At 41.7% G+C, this 21,864-nt stretch overlaps 1 protein-coding gene across 1 annotated transcript in view; it reads left to right on the top strand.

Annotated features, from left to right (window-relative positions):
• The first annotated feature begins 1,548 nt into the window (after window positions 1-1,548).
• Window positions 1,549-21,864, top strand: part of LOC121535278 (GPI ethanolamine phosphate transferase 2-like) — a 128,628-nt gene continuing 108,312 nt past the window's right edge. Inside the window, exons 1-4 of the mRNA XM_041842169.2 lie at window positions 1,549-1,970; window positions 2,231-2,436; window positions 16,323-16,532; window positions 17,167-17,355. Of these exons, the coding sequence (XP_041698103.2) occupies window positions 1,817-1,970; window positions 2,231-2,436; window positions 16,323-16,532; window positions 17,167-17,355 (759 nt within the window). The 5' untranslated portion in view covers window positions 1,549-1,816. The remainder of the gene's footprint in view (window positions 1,971-2,230; window positions 2,437-16,322; window positions 16,533-17,166; window positions 17,356-21,864) is intronic.

Genomic DNA, 21,864 nt, shown 5'->3' with positions numbered 1-21,864 from the left:
TACGTATAAAACAAATTCTGTTCATGATATTAAGATTCTAACAATGACAGTGTATTAGACTTATTTAGGAAGAGTCAAGGACGGGGGGGACATGTGAAAAAGACACTCTAGGCTCTCCTAGTGTGAATTGGTTACATTTTTGGCCGCCTAGCCTAGCCTACTACTGTATCTCCTGGTCGCTGAGCCAGTGATCTGAGAGGTTGCCAAGCCTATTGTGATTATTACTGTTATATCAGGACATTATATTCTAGTCTCATAGTCTATTAATTAAGCTATAGGCCTATGGTTTATTATGTATAGGTCTATGTGCTTAGCAAGTTAAATGCAAGAGTCATGGATTTACATAGGCCTACAAGACTATTTGGTCTGTAATGCGAAATCACATTAGATCAGGGTTTCCCCCCCAGACATTTCACATTTTTGTTTTAACTCTAAACTGGCACACCTGATTCACTCAATTGAAACAATAGGCTAACAAAAAGGACACATCGCCTCTGTTTTGGTAAAAAGCTGACGGAAGGGCCTGGAGAAATGTAACCCACTCTCAAATTCATAGACTAAGCCATGGATGCAAGGACTGACAATCCATGATATCAAAATGATAGTTTTAACCATGATTTGGGGCTACACAGTGTTTGTTTACATCTACTTTGTTTACACACATTGGAGTAAAACAAGCTTATATTTTGAGTTCTGATGGGGAATGACAGTTGAACTATAAGTTCATTATAAACATGGGGGTCGAGCCCTGAATGCTGATTGGCTGAAAGCCGTGGTATATCAGACCATATACTATGGGGATGACAAAACATGTATTTGTATTGCTCTAATTACATTGGTAACCAGTTTATAATAACAATAAGGCACCTGGGGGGTTTGTGGTATACTCTGCGTTGCATTGTGCATAAGAACAGCCCTTAGCTGTGGTATACAGGGTCCCCTGTAGCTCAGTTGGTAGAGCATGGCGCTTGCAACACCAGGGTTGTGGGTTCGTTTCCCACGGGGGGCCAATATGAAATATGTATGCACTCACAAACTGTAAGTCGCTCTGGGTAAGAGCGTCTGCTAAATGACTAAAATGTAAATGTAAATATACCACACCCCCTAGGGCCTTATTGCTTAAATAATCAATGGGTATATATAAAATTAATTACATACAGATTCTAACTTTAGGATTGGGGGAGGGAGCTGATCTGTAGTAGGGGAAACGTTACCTCAAAGCTTTACAACGACATTACAGTAAACCATGCTCCACAAATGGTTTTCTGTTCTTTCCAAAAGGTAGGCCTAGCTATCTTACCAAACGTTACAGTGATAGGATAACTAAAAATAGTATATTTCGACCATTCAACATATCACAATAATTAGATACATTGAACTTGTATTTATTTAAAACATTACAAATATCATTAGATTTAATCTTTCCAAAACATGTTTCACTGGATGTATTATTCCCGAAGTCTACACAAATCCCAGGTACGTTGTTTGACTGCTTCGACTATCCGTAGCTGGTTTAAACCGACCCGGAACCAAGTTGACAGCTCCAGTTCTTGAAAGCATCCTTTTCAACTGATGTAAACAAATGTTTTTCGGTGATGATGAATATGCCACAAAAACATACATTTTAAATCGATTTTTTTTTTCTTCAAAATTGGGGCGAGTTAGCTAGCCAGTGGGAGAGCCATTCATTACTTCAAGCTAGCTACATCCGTGTAATGCAAGAGTCAGAGGATTAATTCAAACACTGCAGTCAAGAAAACGTTTATCCTTTCATGTCATAGCAGTCAGCTAGCTAGGTAGCTAGCCAGTCAGCAAAATGAGGGTACGTTCGTCAGTTTTTGCGTCTTTTTGTCTCATACTCGAAGTATTAAGCGTTGCCTTGTTTCTTAGGGGATTTTTCCCAGTCCCAATCAAATCATCTTTTTCATCGAAAAGCAAGCTGTCAGATCTTCCGGCTGAACCCTTGACAGGTGTGTTTTGTTGACATTGTTATCTGTCTAGCTAGCTAGCCATACTTCCAATTAGAGTGATACTGTTATTCTTGGCTCTTAGCTAACTATATTGATTTTCTGCATTGGATAGCTAGCTAGCTACTTGCTTGAATGATGACAAGTAATACAGTTATTCTTTTGCACATATAATAAATGTTACCCTACCCATCTGTTCTGCAGTGTTGTCTACAATACCTAGAATGTGTTGGTAACTGTGGCATCTTCTTTGGCATTTACAGGGAGCTCCCCTAACTTGTCCAAGGTCCCAGACCCCCTTTTTAAGAGAGTGGTGATAGTGTTGATCGATGCGCTCAGGGAGGACTTTGTGTTTGGTCCCAATGGGAGAAAGTACATGCCATACACAAGGCACCTGGTGGAGAGGGGCTCCACACACAGCTTTGTGGCCAAGGCAAGACCTCCTACAGTTACAATGCCCAGAATCAAGGTAAGAAAGTAAAACACACCTCCATAACTAACTCTCATTTGTGGTGCAGCGATTACAACCCTTTACAACTTCATTGTAGAACAGAAAACTCCCACACTCACAATATTGCAATAAATGTGCAGAAGTAATATTGTGTGTGAAAGATTAACTTTTCTACCTTGAAAATGCTGCATTGTGATTGTGACAGTGTCAGGTGGGTCGTCATACAGTTGAAGTCGGAAGTTTACATACACCTTAGCCAAATACATTTAAACTCAGTTTTTCACAATTCCTGACATTTAATCCTAGTAAAGATTCCCTGTCTTAGGTCAGTTAGGATCACCATTTTATTTGAAGAATGTGAAATGTCAGAATAATAGTAGAGAGAATGATTTATTTCAGCTTTTATTTATTTCATCACATTCCCAGTGGGTCAGAAGTTTACATACTCAATTAGCATTTGGTAGCATTGCCTTTAAATTGTTTAACTTGGGTCAAACGTTTCGGGTAGCCTTCCACAAGCTTCCCACAATAAGTTGGGTGAATTTGGGCCCATTCCTCCTGACAGAGCTGTGTAACTGAGTCAGGTTTGTAGGCCTCCTTGCTCGCACACGCTTTTTCAGTTCTGCCCACACATTTTCTATAGGATTGAGGTCAGGGCTTTGTGATGGCCACTCCAATACCTTGACTTTGTTGTCCTTAAGCCATTTTGCCACAACTTTGGAAGTATGCTTGGGGGTCATTGTCCATTTGGAAGACCCATTTGCGACCAAGCTTTAACTTCCAGACTGATGTCTTGAGATGTTGCTTCAATATATCCACATAATTTTCCTTCCTCATGATGACATCTATTTTGTGAAGTGCACCAGTCCCTCCTGCAGCAAAGCACCCTCACAGCATGATGCTGCCACCCTCATGCTTCACGGTTGGGATGCTGTTCTTCGGCTTGCAAGCTACCCCCTTTTTCCTCCAAACATAACGATGGTCATTATGGCCAAACAGTTCTATTTTTGTTTCATCAGACCAGAGGACATTTCTCCAAAAAGTACGATCTTTGTCCACATGTGCAGTTGCAAACCGTAGTCTGGCTTTTTTATGGCAGCTTTGGAGAAGTGGCTTCTTCCTTGCTGAGCGGCCTTTCAGGTTATGACGATATAGGACTCGTTTTACTGTGGATATAGATACTTTTGTACCTGTTTCCTCGAGCATCTTCACAAGGTCCTTTGCTGTTGTTCTGGGATTGATTTGCACTTTTCGCACCAAAGTACGTTAATCTCTAAGAGACAGAACGCATCTCCTTTATTGAGCGGTATGACGGCTGCGTGGTCCCAAGGTGTTTATACTTGCGTACTATTGTTTGTACAGATGAACGTGGTACCTTCAGGCGTTTGGAAATTGCTCCCAAGGATGAGACACTGTTTCAACTGTTGTCTTGTTATAGTTATAGTCTAAGCAATTTGCTATATTGATGACATTTGTGAATATAAATACTTATGAGTATTAGTCTAGCTATAGATTGAATGACATAAGTGGTATGTGGTTCAAAGAGACACACAATATGTGTACCCTATCACCTTATTCTGACAGTTAATCAAATTACTCTATAGCTACTTTCAAAATATCAACACACATTTACCATAGCTAATTGGGCCTAATAGATCATTCATAGATTTTAGATTCAAACTTTGATTCAACACCTGCCAAAAAAATTGCCTACACGGAATAAGCAGTAAACAAGAATCAGCATGTCTTTGTATTGAGACGTTCTCATTCATACCAGAAGGTGGCAGTGCAAGTGTGCCTTCATGGAATGCTGCATCTTCCCAAATCACTGCAGTGCACCCAATCAACTGGTATGACAGGGCCAACTTACCCAAATCAGAATCACCCAGAGACACAGCCCATTCATTAGGAGTACACCAGCCAGCCTCTGGCTGTGTGACAGGAAAGATCCCAGAAAATGCCATTTGGGTAGGGATGTAATTGAGAGAATTGTTGAGGAAAATAAATATTTCAGTGGATATACTTGCTGAATTGTACTCTGTGTATTGCTGCCCTGGTGTTGTGAAGCACACAGGGAATGGCGTGACTTGGGCCCAGTTTCCTGTTGTTGATAATAGGCACACACACAGGGCCGGCTCTAGCCTTTGGGCCCCCCACCTCGCAGCAAAACATTTTAGTGGCCCACCTCTTGATGGTGGAGAGAGAAATTCAAGTTTTAAAGCAAGTTTCCTGCAATTCTACAAATGTTACACACACACACACACACACACACACACACACACAGACACAGACACAGAGTCCCATTCCAATTCCAGTTTCCCTTGACTATTTTCACATCTCCCGCCCACTTAAGTGATAAGAGAAAGTATTTTCAGGACAAAACAATGCCTTTGCAGGTAAAGCAACAGTGCGTTCAGAAGACCCAATCACTGACTATGCTCACTCACTAACGTTAGTCGAGTAGGCTAAGTGTTGGGAAGACCTTTGCTTTGCAGACAGGGAGTTCTCTTATGAATTAGATTGTGTGGGGTTTATTCCTTTGACAAAGGTGGAATTGGGGCCATTTGAAAAAAAAATAAACATAGGCCTATGGTAATTGGTGAGGTGAAGACCAAGCCTGTATTTTGGGCTCTGTCTGTTCTTGTAAGTCTTTTTCAGGGTGACCACACTTTATTGGCTTTGCTGTCTCAAATACTGCAGTTGGTAGTGTGTGATGCAGACTTAATAACTATATTCGCTTATGTTATTAAGCGAAGACCAGTGAGTGAACACAAGCTCATCACAGCCCTAGTGGACTAGTGGTACTTCCTGATTCCCTGATGATGAATGTTTGCCACTGTGACTGCACGCATCATCGACAATGACCCGTTTGCTCATCCCTTCTGTTGAGAAAGTTGGAAATGAAAGTTCATCTCGACTTATCACGGGTGAATGCTTTCACACATTCCCTTAGGTTGCATTGTTGAAAACACTGTTCTTTTGCTCAGATTGACAAATTGCTCTACACCTGCTCAGACTGAACTCGTTAGCGTTCCAAATACTTTCCCGTAGCCAGTAGTAGTTTTCATTTCACTGGAATGGACACATGAGAAAATATGTTTTTGTTGCCGATGTATAATTTCCAAGCTATCAGTTTCACTGTAACAAGAACATACAGCTAGCAGAGAGTGGTTTTGGTGAGCTCTTGCTGAACCATTTTAATGAGGGAGGAAAAAGTAAAGGAATGAGGAAGAAGATCGTTAAGGTAAAATGAATTAGGCTAACTCACCATGTATAGTTAATAGCTTTCCCCTCTCAATATCTAGCCTAAGCGTCTCTAAAACCTTATGGGTGGCACTTTAAATTGAGAACCTCTATTGAACACATTTAATAGTCCAGTAATAGGCCTAGGCTAACTCTGGGAAACTGGCCCAAAATGGTGAAGACCTGTCTGCTCATGATGACAAGGAATTGCAGCATTTGGAAATGGCAATATGGATCAGTGGGTCTATGAGAAAGAGGTTTTGACTCAATCAATAAATTGCAGACATTATTAGCCTTTTTATTCCATTATAATAGGAAGAAGTGGGATTTTTTCTTTCTTTCAGTGTTAGCTTTAGATCAATTTTACATTTTAATCTCAATGTACCTTTCCTTTGTGTGCTATGTTCACCCATAGTGATGTGCGTGGGTAGTCATTCTTTTCAGTAAATTATGAAGATGACAATTGCTCAGGGACGGGGAAAAATAACATTCGTTTCTGGAGAGTGTGTAGGAGTAAATGAAAATGCCCTGGGAAAGAAAGCAATCAGATCATCTGCATTACTAAGACTGAATCTTAACTTCAGAGCTGTGCACACAAGTCAACCAACCAACCAACCAACCAGAATACCTAATATTTAGTCGTTATCCCAAACACAGCATTTGGCCACATGGGTTTTCGGGCTAAACCACATCATTGTTTCTGAGAGTGGACTTATTGGACCGACTTCTTTTTTCATCAGTCTTTGACTCTGCCTTATTTAACATACAATGCTAGCTGCATTTTCAAGGGCCTCCCTTAGCGCTAAGCCTTAATAATGCATTGTGTGTTCCAGCGTGTTCCCTTGACATACTGGTGAGGATTACTTTGGTTCCGACGCAGACTTATATGTTTCTGTGTCAGGTCCATGCTTCCTCCAGAGCTCAGACAAGGCTTCCCTCGGTTTCCTCTGTTCCTCCACCAGGTCCCAAAATTGGCTCTTCTCTCCATCGACTCCAATGCTCAACCAACATATTTATTTTTTGCCTGCCAGTCATATCCTCTGCAGGAAAGGGAGCATCTCCTCAACAAGTTTTGTGGTTTTTCCCAGCCTACCAATGATGAAATTGGCAGAAACCCAGCTTGACTCTTGCATCTGATTGAGTGTGTGTTTTCCCACCAAATCTAAGAACGAGACGGTGCAGGTTTCAACTGAGCTCTCTCTGTCACAGACGGAGGGTTGTGTTCGTGTGAGCTGCCAATTGAGCCATCATAGATGGATAGACTGGCGTTGTCTCTCTAGGGTTTGTGTAAATATCCTACGTAAGATCAAAAGTCAATCATTGATCTAAACTTTTCGCGGACTTTTGCAATGTAGGCCTAGCTTGAAACTGATGCATACGTTACCTCCAATCAGGGTTTGAAGCAGTGGCAGAGTAGGGATCTAAAGATAACCATTTGGACCACCTTGGGGTTCTGAATCAGGGGCATCATGCACCCCAAAAACTTGAGGGGGCACAAAGTACGTGAGGATGGCTATAAAGGATGTCTAACTTTCAAACACCTGAAACAGCCTTTTCCTGCAATCTAGAGCAATAATCATTATGCTTAATTCTATGTAAAGAAATATGTATATTTTCCTGCATATCTAAGCATACCTCTTGAGCTGTCTGTATGCTCCTGACTGATGGTTCTTTTTTAAAATAAAATAAATATGCTTTTCTGCATCGCTGCTAAATCTGGGTAAAAGATTGAAAGGAATGTGAGTCTTATTCAGTACAATTTAGTTATTGCTTGCTTATTTTCTAAAGTCTACCAACCTTGCCAGCAGTCATGCCAGCTAAGATAGTTAGACAAGCAAGCTACTCTAACTTGATTGATAGCCTGAAATGGCTTCTTGGTAGCTAGTTATAGAAAATGCGCTGTAGTGAGAGACTACAAGGGGTGCAGGATTTCTTTAATGTTTCTGCTTATAATTTCCTCACATTTTGGTAGGCTATTTGTTAGTCAACTTGTCTATAATTAGATACATGCAGCTTCTCTTCTGTCATTATATGTTGCCCTACAAGACTAAATAAAAAAAAATATTAGCAAAAAATATAAAATAAAACTGGAACGATTTTCTGTGCAAAATTTCCAGAAGAGATCAGTTTGACCGGTTGTAAGGAAATAGAATGCTGTGAAAATGACTCAACATGTTTCTGATAAGATTTCAGTTGGGCCTTTATGATGCTGATAAAGATTGCACCTCTACAGACGGTATCTAGCTAACTGTGCATTTGCATTCTCTCAAGATGGGGAAATAAAGAAATCATATTTCTCCACGAGTAAAAAGTTTGCCTACATTTGGTGTATCATTTTACTGCAAGAAATGCTTAATTTTGCAGGAGTTAATATTAAGGCTATCTGAGAGGTTATAGACCTACAGTCAGTGTCCAGATTTCAGTCTCCATTGAACCAATCTAAACATTAGACTACAGTTGCCTTGACATGCCATAGGCCTATTTGAAGTCCTTGTCTTGTGACTGTCGAATTTGTTTAGCGCCTCACAACCAGAGCATATGAGTGGAGCGGGTGGATTTTGGACAGAGCGCAGAGCGGCATTTTTAAAAGAACGGAGCGTCGCCCTATGTCCCGCTCCAATTTCGCTCGCTCACACCACGAGTCTGAAGCATGCTCAAGCTTGACCCAGAATCCATCTGTTTAGTTGAATTTGTGTCGTCCATGAATTTGTATTTTATAGAGCGAGAGGAGCAGCAGCAGCAACAAGAGAAAAGGGTTGAGGAATTCAAAAGTTTCTTCACTGCACGCAAAGGCCCAACCATAACAAGGGAGAGAAAAAGAGAGCTGGATGTAGCATTTAAAAAAATGATTTTCATGGACTATGAACCGCTGAGTAAAGGAGAACGCGAAGGGATGCAACACTTCGCCAGCGCAGCTCAACCGGGCTACACCCCCCCCATGCTACATCACCGTACGGGACACGCTCATGCCACATGCCCTGGAAGAGATGGAAGACAAACTGCAAGACCTACTGCAAAATGGTGATGGGCTCGTTCTGTCAGCGGACATTTGGACCAGTAGAAGAGGGCACAGCTTCCTTGGCATCGGGGCCAGTTTCATTGATGGGACGTTCCGGGGGCACACGGTTTTGTTGGGCTGTGAGCACATACAGGGGCACCATACCACAGATCGTATTTACCAAAAGTATGAAAGTGTACTTAAATATTGGAACGTGCAACGACGTGTGATTCGGGTCGTCACTGACAGTGCCAGCAACATGATCAAGGCGTTTAACCTCCTCCCTGGCACTGAAGAGGAGGCGGAGGGTGAAGTGACTGCGGATGCCAGCAGCAGCGCAGAACATGAAGAGGAGGATGAGGGACCACCTGCGCCCTCGCAAGTCCATGTGGAAGTGATAACCTCTAATGTAGAAACTATGATAAATCAGTACTTTACTTTGTCAAATTTACATCTGAGATGCCCCATTCACATGCTTCAGCTGGCGATCAAAGACGCTGTTAACGAGCACGACAACATTAATAGGCTGTTAGTGAAAGTCGGGCACCTGGTGAAAAGTGTACGCAAGAGCACAGAGGAAACCGACCAATTAGGTGTCCGCCCCACAAATGCCTGCGCCATTCGATGGAGCAGCCAGCTGCGGATGATTCAGTCGTTCATCCGGTTGTTCCAAAAAGACCCGTTATGGCAAAACAAACTCAAGTCTAATGTTGCTAACATCACCCTGAATCAAGTACGGCAGCTGACGCACCTTGTCAGTGTGCTGACACCACTGGCAGACCTCACAGACAAAATGCAGAAGGAGCTGGGGAACCTGGGGATGATCCTCCCTGCTGTCACAGAAATCAAATCCCTGCTCACCGATTACACTCACGCTGCACTTCCAATGGGCATCGCTGCTTTTGCAGAAACATTGGCAAACAATGTGTCAATTCGCTTTGGAATAAACTATACTGATTAACATCTCATTTTAGCATCAGTGTTAAGACAGAATGGATAATCCGAGATGAGTCTGTATGCAACAAATTCGGGGAGATAAAGTAAGGCTGTGGTTTAAGCTAAAAGTGAAAACTCCTTTTTTGGAGTGAGCGGGGGGCGATTTGAGTGAAGCGCGATGCAAACTGCGTTGAGCGCTGAGCGATAATGAGTGGACTGGCCTGATGTGGCTTTGAGCGGGGGGAGCGGAGGGGTGAACAGCTCCGTGAGTGAGGAGCTGAGATTCTCACCGCTCCACTCCGCTAATATGCTCTGCTCACAACCATTACACATAACATAGCCGGCACTGCTATCATCCTCTGTGCTATACTACTATGGCTGACCCTGTAAAACAACACATTTCAGTGCACCTATCCAGTGTATGTGACAGTAAAAATCTTTCTTTACCACTTCACCAAATCTTTCCCAAACATTATTTTTCTGGCCCTCCCTTCTCTTTATTTTCAACTCTCCATAGGCTAGGACTATGAGTCAACCAACCCCCGCATCACTACAGCATACTATATAGGTGGTGGGCCGATACTGAAAACAGTGAAGTTGATCGATCTACATCGAGGGAGGAGCTGATTTTTGTTGTATACGATAGCGATGTGACAAAAAAAAAAAAAAAGATCAATTCTTTTTTTTTGGTAAGGGTTTTTTCTTAACGTTAACGATCTCAACTTCACTTTCACACCCCTAGTATATACAAATGAAATATTCTTATGATTACTGTCAAATTTGATGGCACCTTCAATTCTTGCACATTTTCTCAGAAAAAGTATATTTCAACACTCTGCCTGCTCAGGCACATTTGCGAACTGCTAAACTTGGAACCAATCAAAACTCTCGTACATACCCCTTGTGATGAAGGCTGACAATGGCCTGCTTCTAGCTAAGATGTAATCACACCATCACATGAAATCGTGATCTGCTGTCAGTGTGTTAAGTGGAACTAACGTTAGCTCCCAAAGACTGAACCAAGATAAACATCTGTTTTCGAGTGCACTTGAAATATGGCGCATGCAATACGAATGGTCTTGATCATATGAAGACGTAACACCGTTGACCATTTAGCCAGTTTATTGAAAGCTAGCCGATGTTACAGTTGACTAGCCTACCCAGCTAATACTGTAAACGTCAATGTGGCTACTGTTTCATTAGCTATCGCTCTGTCAGTGAATTGAATTTTGGCATGATTGTCTCATTTCATGTAACTAGCTGCAGGCTTAAAGAAACACTCAATCATATAAAGTGCGTAGAAACCCAAATAAAACATGTAGATAGAAAGATGTGTGTGTCACATATGCGAGAATGAAGGTTTAAAAACGACAGCTGCATATGCATATTAGCCAATACATATGGCATAGCTTACACATATAGCAATACAATCTTCTCTAAAAACCAGAGTTTGATTTCTAAACCAGGTGTGTTCTCAAATAGCTTCTGCCCAATACCATGGTCGGTATGCATAATGTTGGATGAATTGGAATATAAGGCATGGCGAATGAAGAGCCTGTAGGATTATAGAAAAATAAGTTGGGAAATGAATGTTTGAGTTTCAAATACTAAATGTCCAGTGAATGTGAGTATATTTAGGTGGTTTAAATGATTAACTTTCCTACTAACCTTCTAAAAACTGACGGTGCCAAAATCTTGCCAATCCAGTCATTATTCTATGAGACATGTTTTCCATAATGTGCTCTTCATGCATATACATTCGAACAAAGAACACATCACAAATAGTGTTTCACCATTTATTGAGTATGGAGACAATTATCAAAGGTGTCTCAGGCAGTATTTGAAGTATCTAAATATAGTGTAACCTGCCAATCAACCTGTATATCAAGTGCTGTGGAGGGCACAATCGTACAATGTTGCACTCCAGAAATGAGAGCTTTACCATCTATGCCAAAAGCCTGGGCCTCTGATAGAGTCTGTAGAACTGCCATCAACGTATGCTTTAGTATTCACCCTTCTCTCTAGGAGCATTTATGTGCCCAGGCCCGATGGGCATATCGAAAGGATCCCACCCTGGTCAACAATGTAGCTGACTGATGTAGTGAGAGAGACAAGTGCCTTAGCAGAATGTAATCTAACACTTGTGTGGTCCAGAGATGAGAACTCTACCATCTATGGCAAAAGCCTGGGCTCCTGACAGGGACAATAGAATTCTCCCCACTGCATGTTATAATAGTAAAATAATCTGTTTGTCACCTGTCTGATTCTACATTGAATTTAGTCTTTAAGATGCTCAAAAACAAGCAAGTGTATCTGTAGTTGATGTTCTTCAACTCTAAAATGCAGTAGACTGTGTAAGACAAAATCCACAAAGAAAAGACAACAGGCAAATGCATATTTGGTCTCAATGACTATTTGGCATGGGCCCTCAGATCCTCAAAAAGTTCTACAGCTGCACCATCGAGAGCATCTTGACTGGCTGTATCATCACTTGGCATGAATGATGGTTTCAGCAGTGAGGTCAGTGAGAGAGGGTCTGAGTCGTGAGATGTTTTTGAGGTGGAAAAAGGCTGCCTTGGTGATGTTCCGGATGTAGGCTTCAAATGACAGAGTGTCATCAAATGTAACACCAAGGTTCCTGACTGTGGAGTTGGAGTGGAGGGTGCATCTGTCGATTGTCATGTTGAGTTGATCCAGTTTCTTGATGAGGGAGTTTGGGCCCATGAGCATGATCTCGGTTTTGTCATCGTTTAGTTTTAAAGATATTGCTCATCCAAGTTTTCACTTCACGAGGACAGTCAACACACAGGGGGGTGGCAGAGTGGAGTTGGGTTTTGTGTGGATGTAGATTTGTGTGTCATCTGCATAACAGTGAAATCTGTGGCACAATATATGCATTTATAGATCAGAATTGGTGTCATAATCATTGGCCTTAAGAATTAAGTCAAACCAAATCCACATCTCCATCCATGGTTTAGGAAAGAGCCGATTTAGCAAGCTAGCTACTGCAGGACATCAACACAAGCAGACCACTTGCGAATTGATGGAAAATTATGAAAACACAGAGAAATTAAAAATAAATTATTTAAATTGTTTTATTGGTCAAATATTTGGGGAAGCCTGGCTTCCCTTGGCACCATGAATACATGCCACTGGGAGGGAGCCGTGCCAGTTGTGCACACAAGGTCAAGTACATGGCCTCTGTCATGGGTGGGAAAGTTGACATGCCTTGTGAAGTTGAAGCAATCCAACAGGGCCATAAAGTCTCTAGCAAAAGCACATCCATCAGAGTCCACATGAATGTTAAATGTATTTAACCCCTTATTTTTGGCATTAAACAGTCTCCATATATACAGTAGTTCCATAAATGTTTTCAACTGGTACCTTCGAGTCTTGTGAGGCCTGTGCACGAACAGCCCCCCAAAAACCTGGTGAAGACAAAAAATCATCACAAAATGTTGCAATAATATATGCTCAAACTGTTTTGACTGGGAAGCTTTAGTCACGCAATCTAATTAAGATGTTTGGTGCAGTATTTCTCAAGTGAAGAAATGTGCATGAAAACTTGTCTCGTTGAATGACAACAAACACTTAATTGAAGAATCGCGTCCATATTTCCCACTCCTACCAATAGTACTACTGCTGACCAATCACCTGATGAAGGGACGTAGACTTCGGCAACCGAACTTCGACTTGCCAAAAAAAAAAAAATGTTGCTCGAACAGCCGGAAAATCCCTGCCGAACACCAAAACAAACAAAAACATCACATAATGTCATCATAATATGTATAAACAGGCTTAAATGTAGATAATTCTGATAGTTTTGCTTGAAATACAACTACTACTAGTTCCACTGTGCTTTTGACATGTGCAAATGGACTAACGCACGAGCACAACAATAAAAAGCATGGAATCCATGTCATAGTTTAGTTTAGCATAGTTTGCTTCCTTCTGTGAGGCTGGCTTAAGGTTAATTGTCCCAGAATGCCTGATTGTAAGATATCACAGTGATTATGCAAAGAGTTGCTGTAAACACTTTAGAGTGAAAACATGGTGATATGCATCACTTGTGACAGACTAGTGAGATACTGCCAACAACATCTAGGCCTATATGGGTTTCTTTATTGGCTTAAACTAGCTGAGGAGGACACGACATTGTGTGATACATTATGTGATACAATGAATACCTATAGTCAATATCAATCCTTCATAGACAGGCTACTATTATGAAAGTATTCTCATTACCTAATACAGTATTTGAATTGTTTATGGTACACAATTAGTAATTCAGTGATCGCTTGCAACACAATCTTACACCAATTTCCCATTGTAATTGCAGTAGCTCCGGTGTTAGCCATGTTTTACTGCAAATTACAGTTAAGTAAATGGAGATGCTATCATAACGAAGTAACACTGATACTCTGAATAACAATGGTACTTGCTGACTACACCTGACAATGATGTTGCACAATTAGCCTATTGCTAGCTTACATGCACTACCAGTCAAAAGTTTGGAAACACCTACTCATTCAATAGTTTTTCTTTATTTTTTACATTGTAGAATAATAGTGAAGACATCAAAACTATGAAATAACAAATATGGAATTATGTAGTAACCAAAAAAGTGTTAAACAAATCAAAATATATTTTATATTTGAGATTCTTCAAATAGCCACCCTTTGCCATGATGACAGCTTTGCACACTCTTGGCATTCTCTCAACCAGCTTCATGAGATAGTCAACTGGAATGCATTTCAATTGACAGGTGTGCCTTCTTAAAAGTACATTTGTGGAATTTATTTCCTTCTTAATGTGTTTGAGCCAATCAGTTGTGTTGTGACAAGGTAGGCTGGTATACAGAAGATAGCCCTATTTGGTAAAAGACCAAGTCTATATTATGGCAAGAAAAGCTCAAATAAGCAAAGAGAAACAACATTCCATCATTAATTTAAGACATGAAGGTCAGTCAATCTGGAAAATGTAAAGAACTTTGAAAGTTTCTTCAAGTGCAGTCGCAAAAACCATCAAGTGCTATGATGAAACTGGCTCTCATGAAGACCGCCACAGGAATGGAAGACCCAGAGTTACCTCTGCTGCAGAGGATAAGTTCATTAGAGTTACCAGCCTCAGAAATTGCAGCCCAAATAAATGCTTCACAGAGTTCAAGTAACAGACACATCTCAACATCAAATGTTCAGAGGAGACTGTGTGAATCAGGCCTTCATGGTCAAATTGCTGCAAAGAAACCACTACTAAAGGACACCAATAAGAGGAAGAGACTTGCTTGGGCGAAGAAACACGAGCAATGGACATTAGACTGGTGGAAATGTGTCCTTTGGTCTGGAGTCCAAATTTGAGATTTCTGGTTCCAACCACAGTGTCTTTGTGAGACGCGGTGTGGGTGAACGGATGATCTCCGCATGTGTATTTCCCACCGTAAAGAATGGAGGGGGAGGTGTTATGGTGTGGGGGTGCTTTGCTGGTGACACTGTCTGTGATTTATTTAGAATTCATGGCACACTTAACCAGCATGGCTACCACAGCATTGTAAATGGCTATTGTTTTCTAATCCAAGTTTATCATTTTAAAAGTGAAGAGGCGACACCGGGACGCTGACCTTCTAGGTTGCAAAGAAAAATACATATCTCAGACTGGCCAATTAAAAAGAAAAGATTAAGATGGGCAGTCTGAGATATGGCTTTTTCTTTGCAACTCTGCCTAGAAGGTCAGCATCCCGGAGTCGTCTCTTCACTGTTGACGTTGATACTGGTGTTTTGCAAGTACTATTTAATGAAGCTGCCAGTTGAGGACCTGTGAAGCGTCTGTTTCTCAAACTAGACACTCTAATATATTTGTCCTCTTGCTCAGTTGTGCACAGGGGCATCCCACTCCTCTTTCTATTCTGGTTAGAGCCAGTTTGCGCTGTTCTGTGAAGGGAGTAGTACACAGCGTTGTACGAGATCTTCCGTTTCTTGGCAATTTCTCGCATTGGAATAGCCTTCATTTCTCAGAACAAGAATAGACTGATGAGTTTCAGAAGAAAGTTATTTGTTTCTGGCCATTTTGAGCCTTTAATTGAACCCACAGTTGCTGATGCTCTAGATACTCAACTAGTCTCAAGAAGGGCAGTTTTATTGCTTCTTTATTCAGCACAACAGTTTTCAGCTGTGCTAACATAATTGCAAAAGGGTTTTCTAATGATTAATTAGCCTTTTAAAATGATAAACTCGGATTAGCAAACACAACGTGCCATTGGAACACAGGACTGATTGTTGCTGATAATGGGCCTCGGTATGCCTATGTAGATATTCCATTAAAAATCAGCCGTTTCCAGCTACAATAGCCATTTACAACATTAACAATGTCTACACTGTATTTCTGATCAATATGATTTTATTTTAATGGACAAAAATATTCTTTCGAAAACAAGGACATTTCTAAGTGACCCCAACATTTTGAACGGTAGTGTATGTGGGTACTCCTTCAAGATTGATGGAAAAGCATCCCAGGTGAAGCAGGTTGAGAGAATGCCAAGAGTGTGCAAAGCTGTCATCAAGGCAATGGGTGGCTATTTGAAGAATCTCAAATAGAACATATATTTTGATTTGTTTAACACTTTTTTGCTTACTACATGATTCATATTTGTTATTTCATAGTTTTGATGTCTTCACTATTATTCTACAATGTAAAAACTCCTTTGGTCCTCCCCCTTCTGCTCCCTCTCTAGGCCCTGACCACAGGCAGTATCCCGGGTTTCATCGACGTGGTGATGAACCTGAAATCACCAGCACTGCTGGAGGACAACCTCATCTGGCAGGCCAAGACGGCGGGCAAGCGGATGGTGTTCTATGGGGACGACACTTGGGTGAAGCTCTTTCCCAAACACTTCATGGAGTATGACGGCACCACCTCTTTCTTTGTGTCCGACTACACCGAGGTCAGTCAGGGTCATTGTCTGTTTGAAGGTCAGGGTCATGCCCTTTGACCTTTGCACTCTCCTTGATTTAGTTAATTTGATGTGCTTTTTTCATTCTTAGTAACATGGGGAACGCCATGCCAATTCACTAAAAGTTTTTTCCAAGATTCCGTATCATATTGGCTCAAGTTTAATCTTGTGACGTGTACTGAGGATACGAAGAGGCAGGATGCAGATGCAGGAATCAACAATGTAAAGGTTTACTTAACACTAAGAAAGAGAACAACAAAGAGCGAGTACACGACAAGACACTAACAATCACACACAACACAACACTGAACAGTCCAGGGCTATATAGGGGTGGTGATGAGGTGCAGGTGCGCTGGAGGTGATTAGGGTGCGTTGGGTTTCCATTCCGGTGTTGCCGAGGTGGTGCGCTCAGACCGGTGGCTCACTAGAACGGCAAATCAGAGCACCGGAAGGGAGCAACAGGAGGAGACGTGACAAATCTGCTTGTATTACATAATATTTCTAACATACTGTACATAAAGAGTTTCTCAGAGGTCTGATTCAGAAACAATGACACAATCTGGATGAATAATTGTGTCTTGATGTTAGTTTTTTGTGTTGACATGTCCCCACTAACTCTTCCCAGGTTGACAACAACGTTACTCGTCACCTGGACAGCACGCTGAAGAGAGACGACTGGGACATTCTGATCCTGCACTACTTGGGCCTGGACCACATCGGCCACATCAGTGGACCCCACAGCTCCCTCATCCTGCCCAAACTAATGGAGATGGACGACATCCTCAAGAAGATTCATGGCTCCCTCATCTTAAAGGTATAGAAGCCTACTTTTCAATAGCAAAATTACACATACACTACCGGTCAAAAGCCATTTTTTTATTGAAATTCATACAGTTTAATGTATTAATGTAGTCTGAAATTAAAGCATAGAACAAATAAACAATTGGAGTCAAAAAATAAATCATGGAATCGTTTTGTTTAACAAAATGTAATCTAAATGTTTGACTCAAAGTAGCCACCTTTTGCAGACGTAACAGCCGAACACACTTCTGGCATTCTTTCTACAATGGAAATATAATATTGTTCGGAAAGTTCTTCCCAACACTGTTACAGAAGTTCCCACAAATGTGTTGCACTTGTAGGTTGCTTTGCTTTCACCCTTCTGCCCAGCTCATCCCAAACCAGCGCGATGGGGTTTAAGTCTGGAGACTGTTCTGGCCATTCCATGATTTGAAGTCTACCGTCTTGTTCTTTTCTTCTAAGGTAGTTCTGACAGCCTGGAGGTGTGTTTTGGGTCATTATCTTGCTGTAGGAACCCCTGACCAACTAGGCGTACACTAGATGGTATTGCACGGCGCTGCCAAAATGCTGTGGTGCCGTTTTGGTTCAGGGTGCCACTCACTCTGTGCAAGTCGCCGACTCTGGATCCAGCAAAAGAGCCCCAGACCATCACGCTTCCTCCTCCATGTTTGACAGTTGGTGTCACACACTGAGGAACTATCTTTTCGCCTACTCGACGGCGTACAAAAACCCTGCGTGATGAACTGACGACTTCAAATTTTGATAAATCGGTCCATAAGACCTTCTTCCAGTCTTCAGTAGTCCACTGGCAGTGCTTCATGGCCCAGGCAAGCCTCTTTTTCTTCTTTTGCCATCTTGGCAATGGCTTTCTTACTGCCTCTCGACTTGTCAAACCTGCAGCTCGAAGTCTTCTCTTCACAGTTGAAACTGAAACTTGCTTACTTCGACCAGTGTTAAGCTGTGCTTGAAGCTGTTGTCCTGTGAGCCGCCTATCACGCAAGCTGTTGACTCTCAGAAACATGTCTTCTGATTCTGTTGTGGCTTTGGGTCTGCCAGACCTCTTCCTGTCAGAGTTTCCTCCAATTTCCAAGTGCCTTTTGATGGTGTAGGAAACTGTACTCACAGACACCTTGGCTTTCTTTGCAATTTCTCTAAAGGAAAGACCTACGCTTTTAAGGGTTATAATGGTCTGTCTTCCTTTAATTGCCTTTTTCTCGCCATTATGATAGCAATATACTACTACCTGCAGTACAATACTGTCCAAATAATGCTTAAGAGGGTGTAGTAACAGTCTGTTCAACACTGCTTTTATACAGACAGAGGGTTTGTAAGTAACCAACAAAAGTTGGGACACCTGTAGGAATTGTTAGCATCAACTTTCAAGCCTTAATTTACTTCCATTGGTGCAGAACAGCTGTAAGTTGTTAACCCACTACTTGTTTCCTGAAAAAGGCAAACTCTTTTATAACCGTTTTTGGTAACCTAAACTTTTTTTTGGACCTCTGGCAGTTTACCGCTGACCTTTTGTACCATTTCAGGTTATTCACTGGACTTGAACTGCTTATATTTCAATAAAAACTGGAAAGATGGGGGTGTTCTAAAACGTTTGACCGGTAGTGTATCTACTATGGAGTTTTACTATAGCACCTAAACCTGTTCACATTTTGCCTATTCATTCTCAATGGGTTGTTTTGGCAAATTAAAAAGTAAATTTGGATTATATTCAGGCAGTCCATTTCACTGCCACAGAGAAATTGAAATAAATAGTTTATGAATATTGTTCCAATCAAGATTCTAAGGACAGTTTAAGGAGGAAACTGCATCTTTCCATTTACACATTTTCAGGAAAGCTTTCATCCTCTTGTAATAAGGTTTAGGATATCACTTATGACAAGTATCATCATTTATTTATGGGAGAATGTCCTGTTATTATGAGTGCTTTTGAAGCACTCAACAGTCATTTTCTTGTAAAAAATAAAAAAATGTATAGGATCATGACTGGAAACGGTGTTCTTGTGCATATTTAACCGCGCCAGCCTTGTAGCTTTTTTACTCTCTCTCGCGCTTAGTCAAAAGGGAGCTCTGAATGAAATGTGCTTGAAAGCCTCAGCTCCAAACTTCCCCAGTAAAACCCTTCTGCTGTTCTTTACACAGTACCATTGTGATCTAAATATAGACAGCCCATTGTGGTCCCTTAGGGTGCCTTAGAAGCTCTGTGAAGAGACCCACAAAGTATGTTCCCTCAGATGGCTGAGATGACGAGTAGACTTTCAACGAGTTTCGAGTTATATAACATTCCAGTGACTTTCATAGCCTTGCCGAACCAGTGATATCCTTTTTCTTCACTCTGTGCCGTGATAATAAGTTTTGCAATGGAGCCCTCTTTGTCTGGAGAAGTAAATGAACGGATCCAGCGCTGTAGGAGCTGTACCTACTACGCTTTGTTTCGGGACGAACTGGATCACTCTTGAGTTCCAATGCGGCAATTACTGAGGATTATAGGATTGAAGTGGCTTCCTTGATCAAGCAGGTCACCAGCCTATGTAAGAAATGGGAAAACGCAGAGTGGAATGTTTACCTTTTCTACGCTGGTAGCCTGACGGCGTTCGCACTTGTTGGATGCATCTCTGCCTTGTCGTTTGTCGTTGTCCGACTGTCCGGTGTTGCCCAGAGTTCATTCGCCAGAGGAGCCATCTCCTGCCTCTCCTCCCCCATCTGATAGCGGAGTAGAAGGAGCACAGCAAGAGGAGCATGCAAATCAACGATGATCGCATGTCACGAGCCGTGGAAGCCGAAGACAGCGGCCTACCGCAAAGCAGGCTACACTCCCAACGAGAGGCCCGGAGCGGATACAAACAACGAATAGTTTTGCCACCCTGGAGCCTGATCTTTCTGCACCTTCGTCACTGGGGGTACCTGTGTCTGCGGCCGCTGTGCCTATTCCTTCCCCTACGATTTCGAAGTAGGTGTCGACAACCTTCCGTCCCTGCTCTAGATCGAGTGGGGCTTCTCCATCTGTCGGAGGCATGCGCCAGGCGCCAGGAGCTACGGGCTCAAGTTATCCTGCCTCTCGCCAATCCTTAAAGGGTTCTCCGAATCCTGTGAAGCATTGGAGTGGGCGGATTTCCTCGTCCTTCTCGCCAGCCGTGATTTTGGGCAGCTCCATGGTAGAAAATGTGACTGTTCCTGGTGCAGAAATAATGTCCTATCCCGGAGCTCGAGTAAATGATACTGCTAAGCTGCTCCCGAATGTTCTACGCCAGGACATGAAAATAAATTATATCGTAGACCATGTGGGTTTTAATTACATAATGAAGGGCAGCTCTGAACAGTTGAAACTGGATTTTAAAGAGCTGATTTGATTCTCTGCTAGACACTAATAAAATACCCATCGTATCGGGCCCTGTGCCCTCTCTGAATCATGGCATTGGACGCTTTAGCACGATTCTTTCTCTTCACAGCTGGCTACGTGATTATTGCAGCTCAATGGGTGTATCTTTTGTTGACAATTTCGATACCTTTTGGAAACAAAACGTGTTTTATTAGGAGGATGGGATCCATCCGAATAATTTGGGTTCCTGGATCCTTTCACAGCATTATAAGGCTGCGTTGAGACAATGACTTATCAATGACCCAAGCCCAGCTAAGTTAATCCCTACCATTGTCATAATGCTTCAGCAAATGTACATTATACCAGGGGCGTTGGTAGTAACTGTAAGTAACCTAATCTATGTCCCTCTAATTGCCCTGAATGCCTCTGCTGATCATGCAGCTATTGTATACAGCAATCATGTGTCTATGAACCGGACTTATACTGTTAGTACTGAGGCGGTGTGCCCTAGTAGGAAGCTCACCCTGCACTAACATAAATAACATGAGCATGTCTACTTCTGCTAAGCATCCCAGTAAAGCAATGAAAACAATCAAGCATCCCAGAAAAGTCCTATAAATAGCCCACATTAACATATGTAGCTTAAGAAACAAGGTTCATTAAATTAATAACTTGCTAGTAACAGATGACATTGATATTCTGACTATCTCTTAAACTCACTTAGATAATACCTTTGACGATACAGTGGTAGCAATACATGGTTATAACATCTACAGAAAAGGCAGAAATGCCAATGGTGGAGGTGTTGCTGTTTATATTCAGAACCACATTCCTGTAAAGCTTAGAGAGGATCTCATGTTATATACTGTTGAAGTAATATGGCTACAGGTTCATCTGCCACACCTAAAGCCCATTCTTGTGGGATGCTGCTATAGACCACCAAGTGCTAACAGTCAGTATCTGGATAACATATGTGAAATGCTTGATAATGTATGTGATATCAACATAGAGGTATATTTTCTGGGTGATTTAAATATTGACTGGCCCACTCAAGAAAAAGCTTCAAACTGTAACCAGTGCCTGCAACCTGGTTCAGTTTATGATTAAACCTGCCAGGGTAGTTACAAACAGCACAGGAATGAAATAATCAACATGTATTGATCACATCTTTACTAATGCTGCAGAAATTAG

This window comes from Coregonus clupeaformis, chromosome 2 (assembly GCF_020615455.1).
Source record: "Coregonus clupeaformis isolate EN_2021a chromosome 2, ASM2061545v1, whole genome shotgun sequence".
NCBI classification, from domain to species: domain Eukaryota; kingdom Metazoa; phylum Chordata; class Actinopteri; order Salmoniformes; family Salmonidae; genus Coregonus; species Coregonus clupeaformis.
The sequence above is the reverse complement of the archived record's forward strand: the minus strand, read 5'-3'. Positions and strand labels throughout refer to the sequence as shown.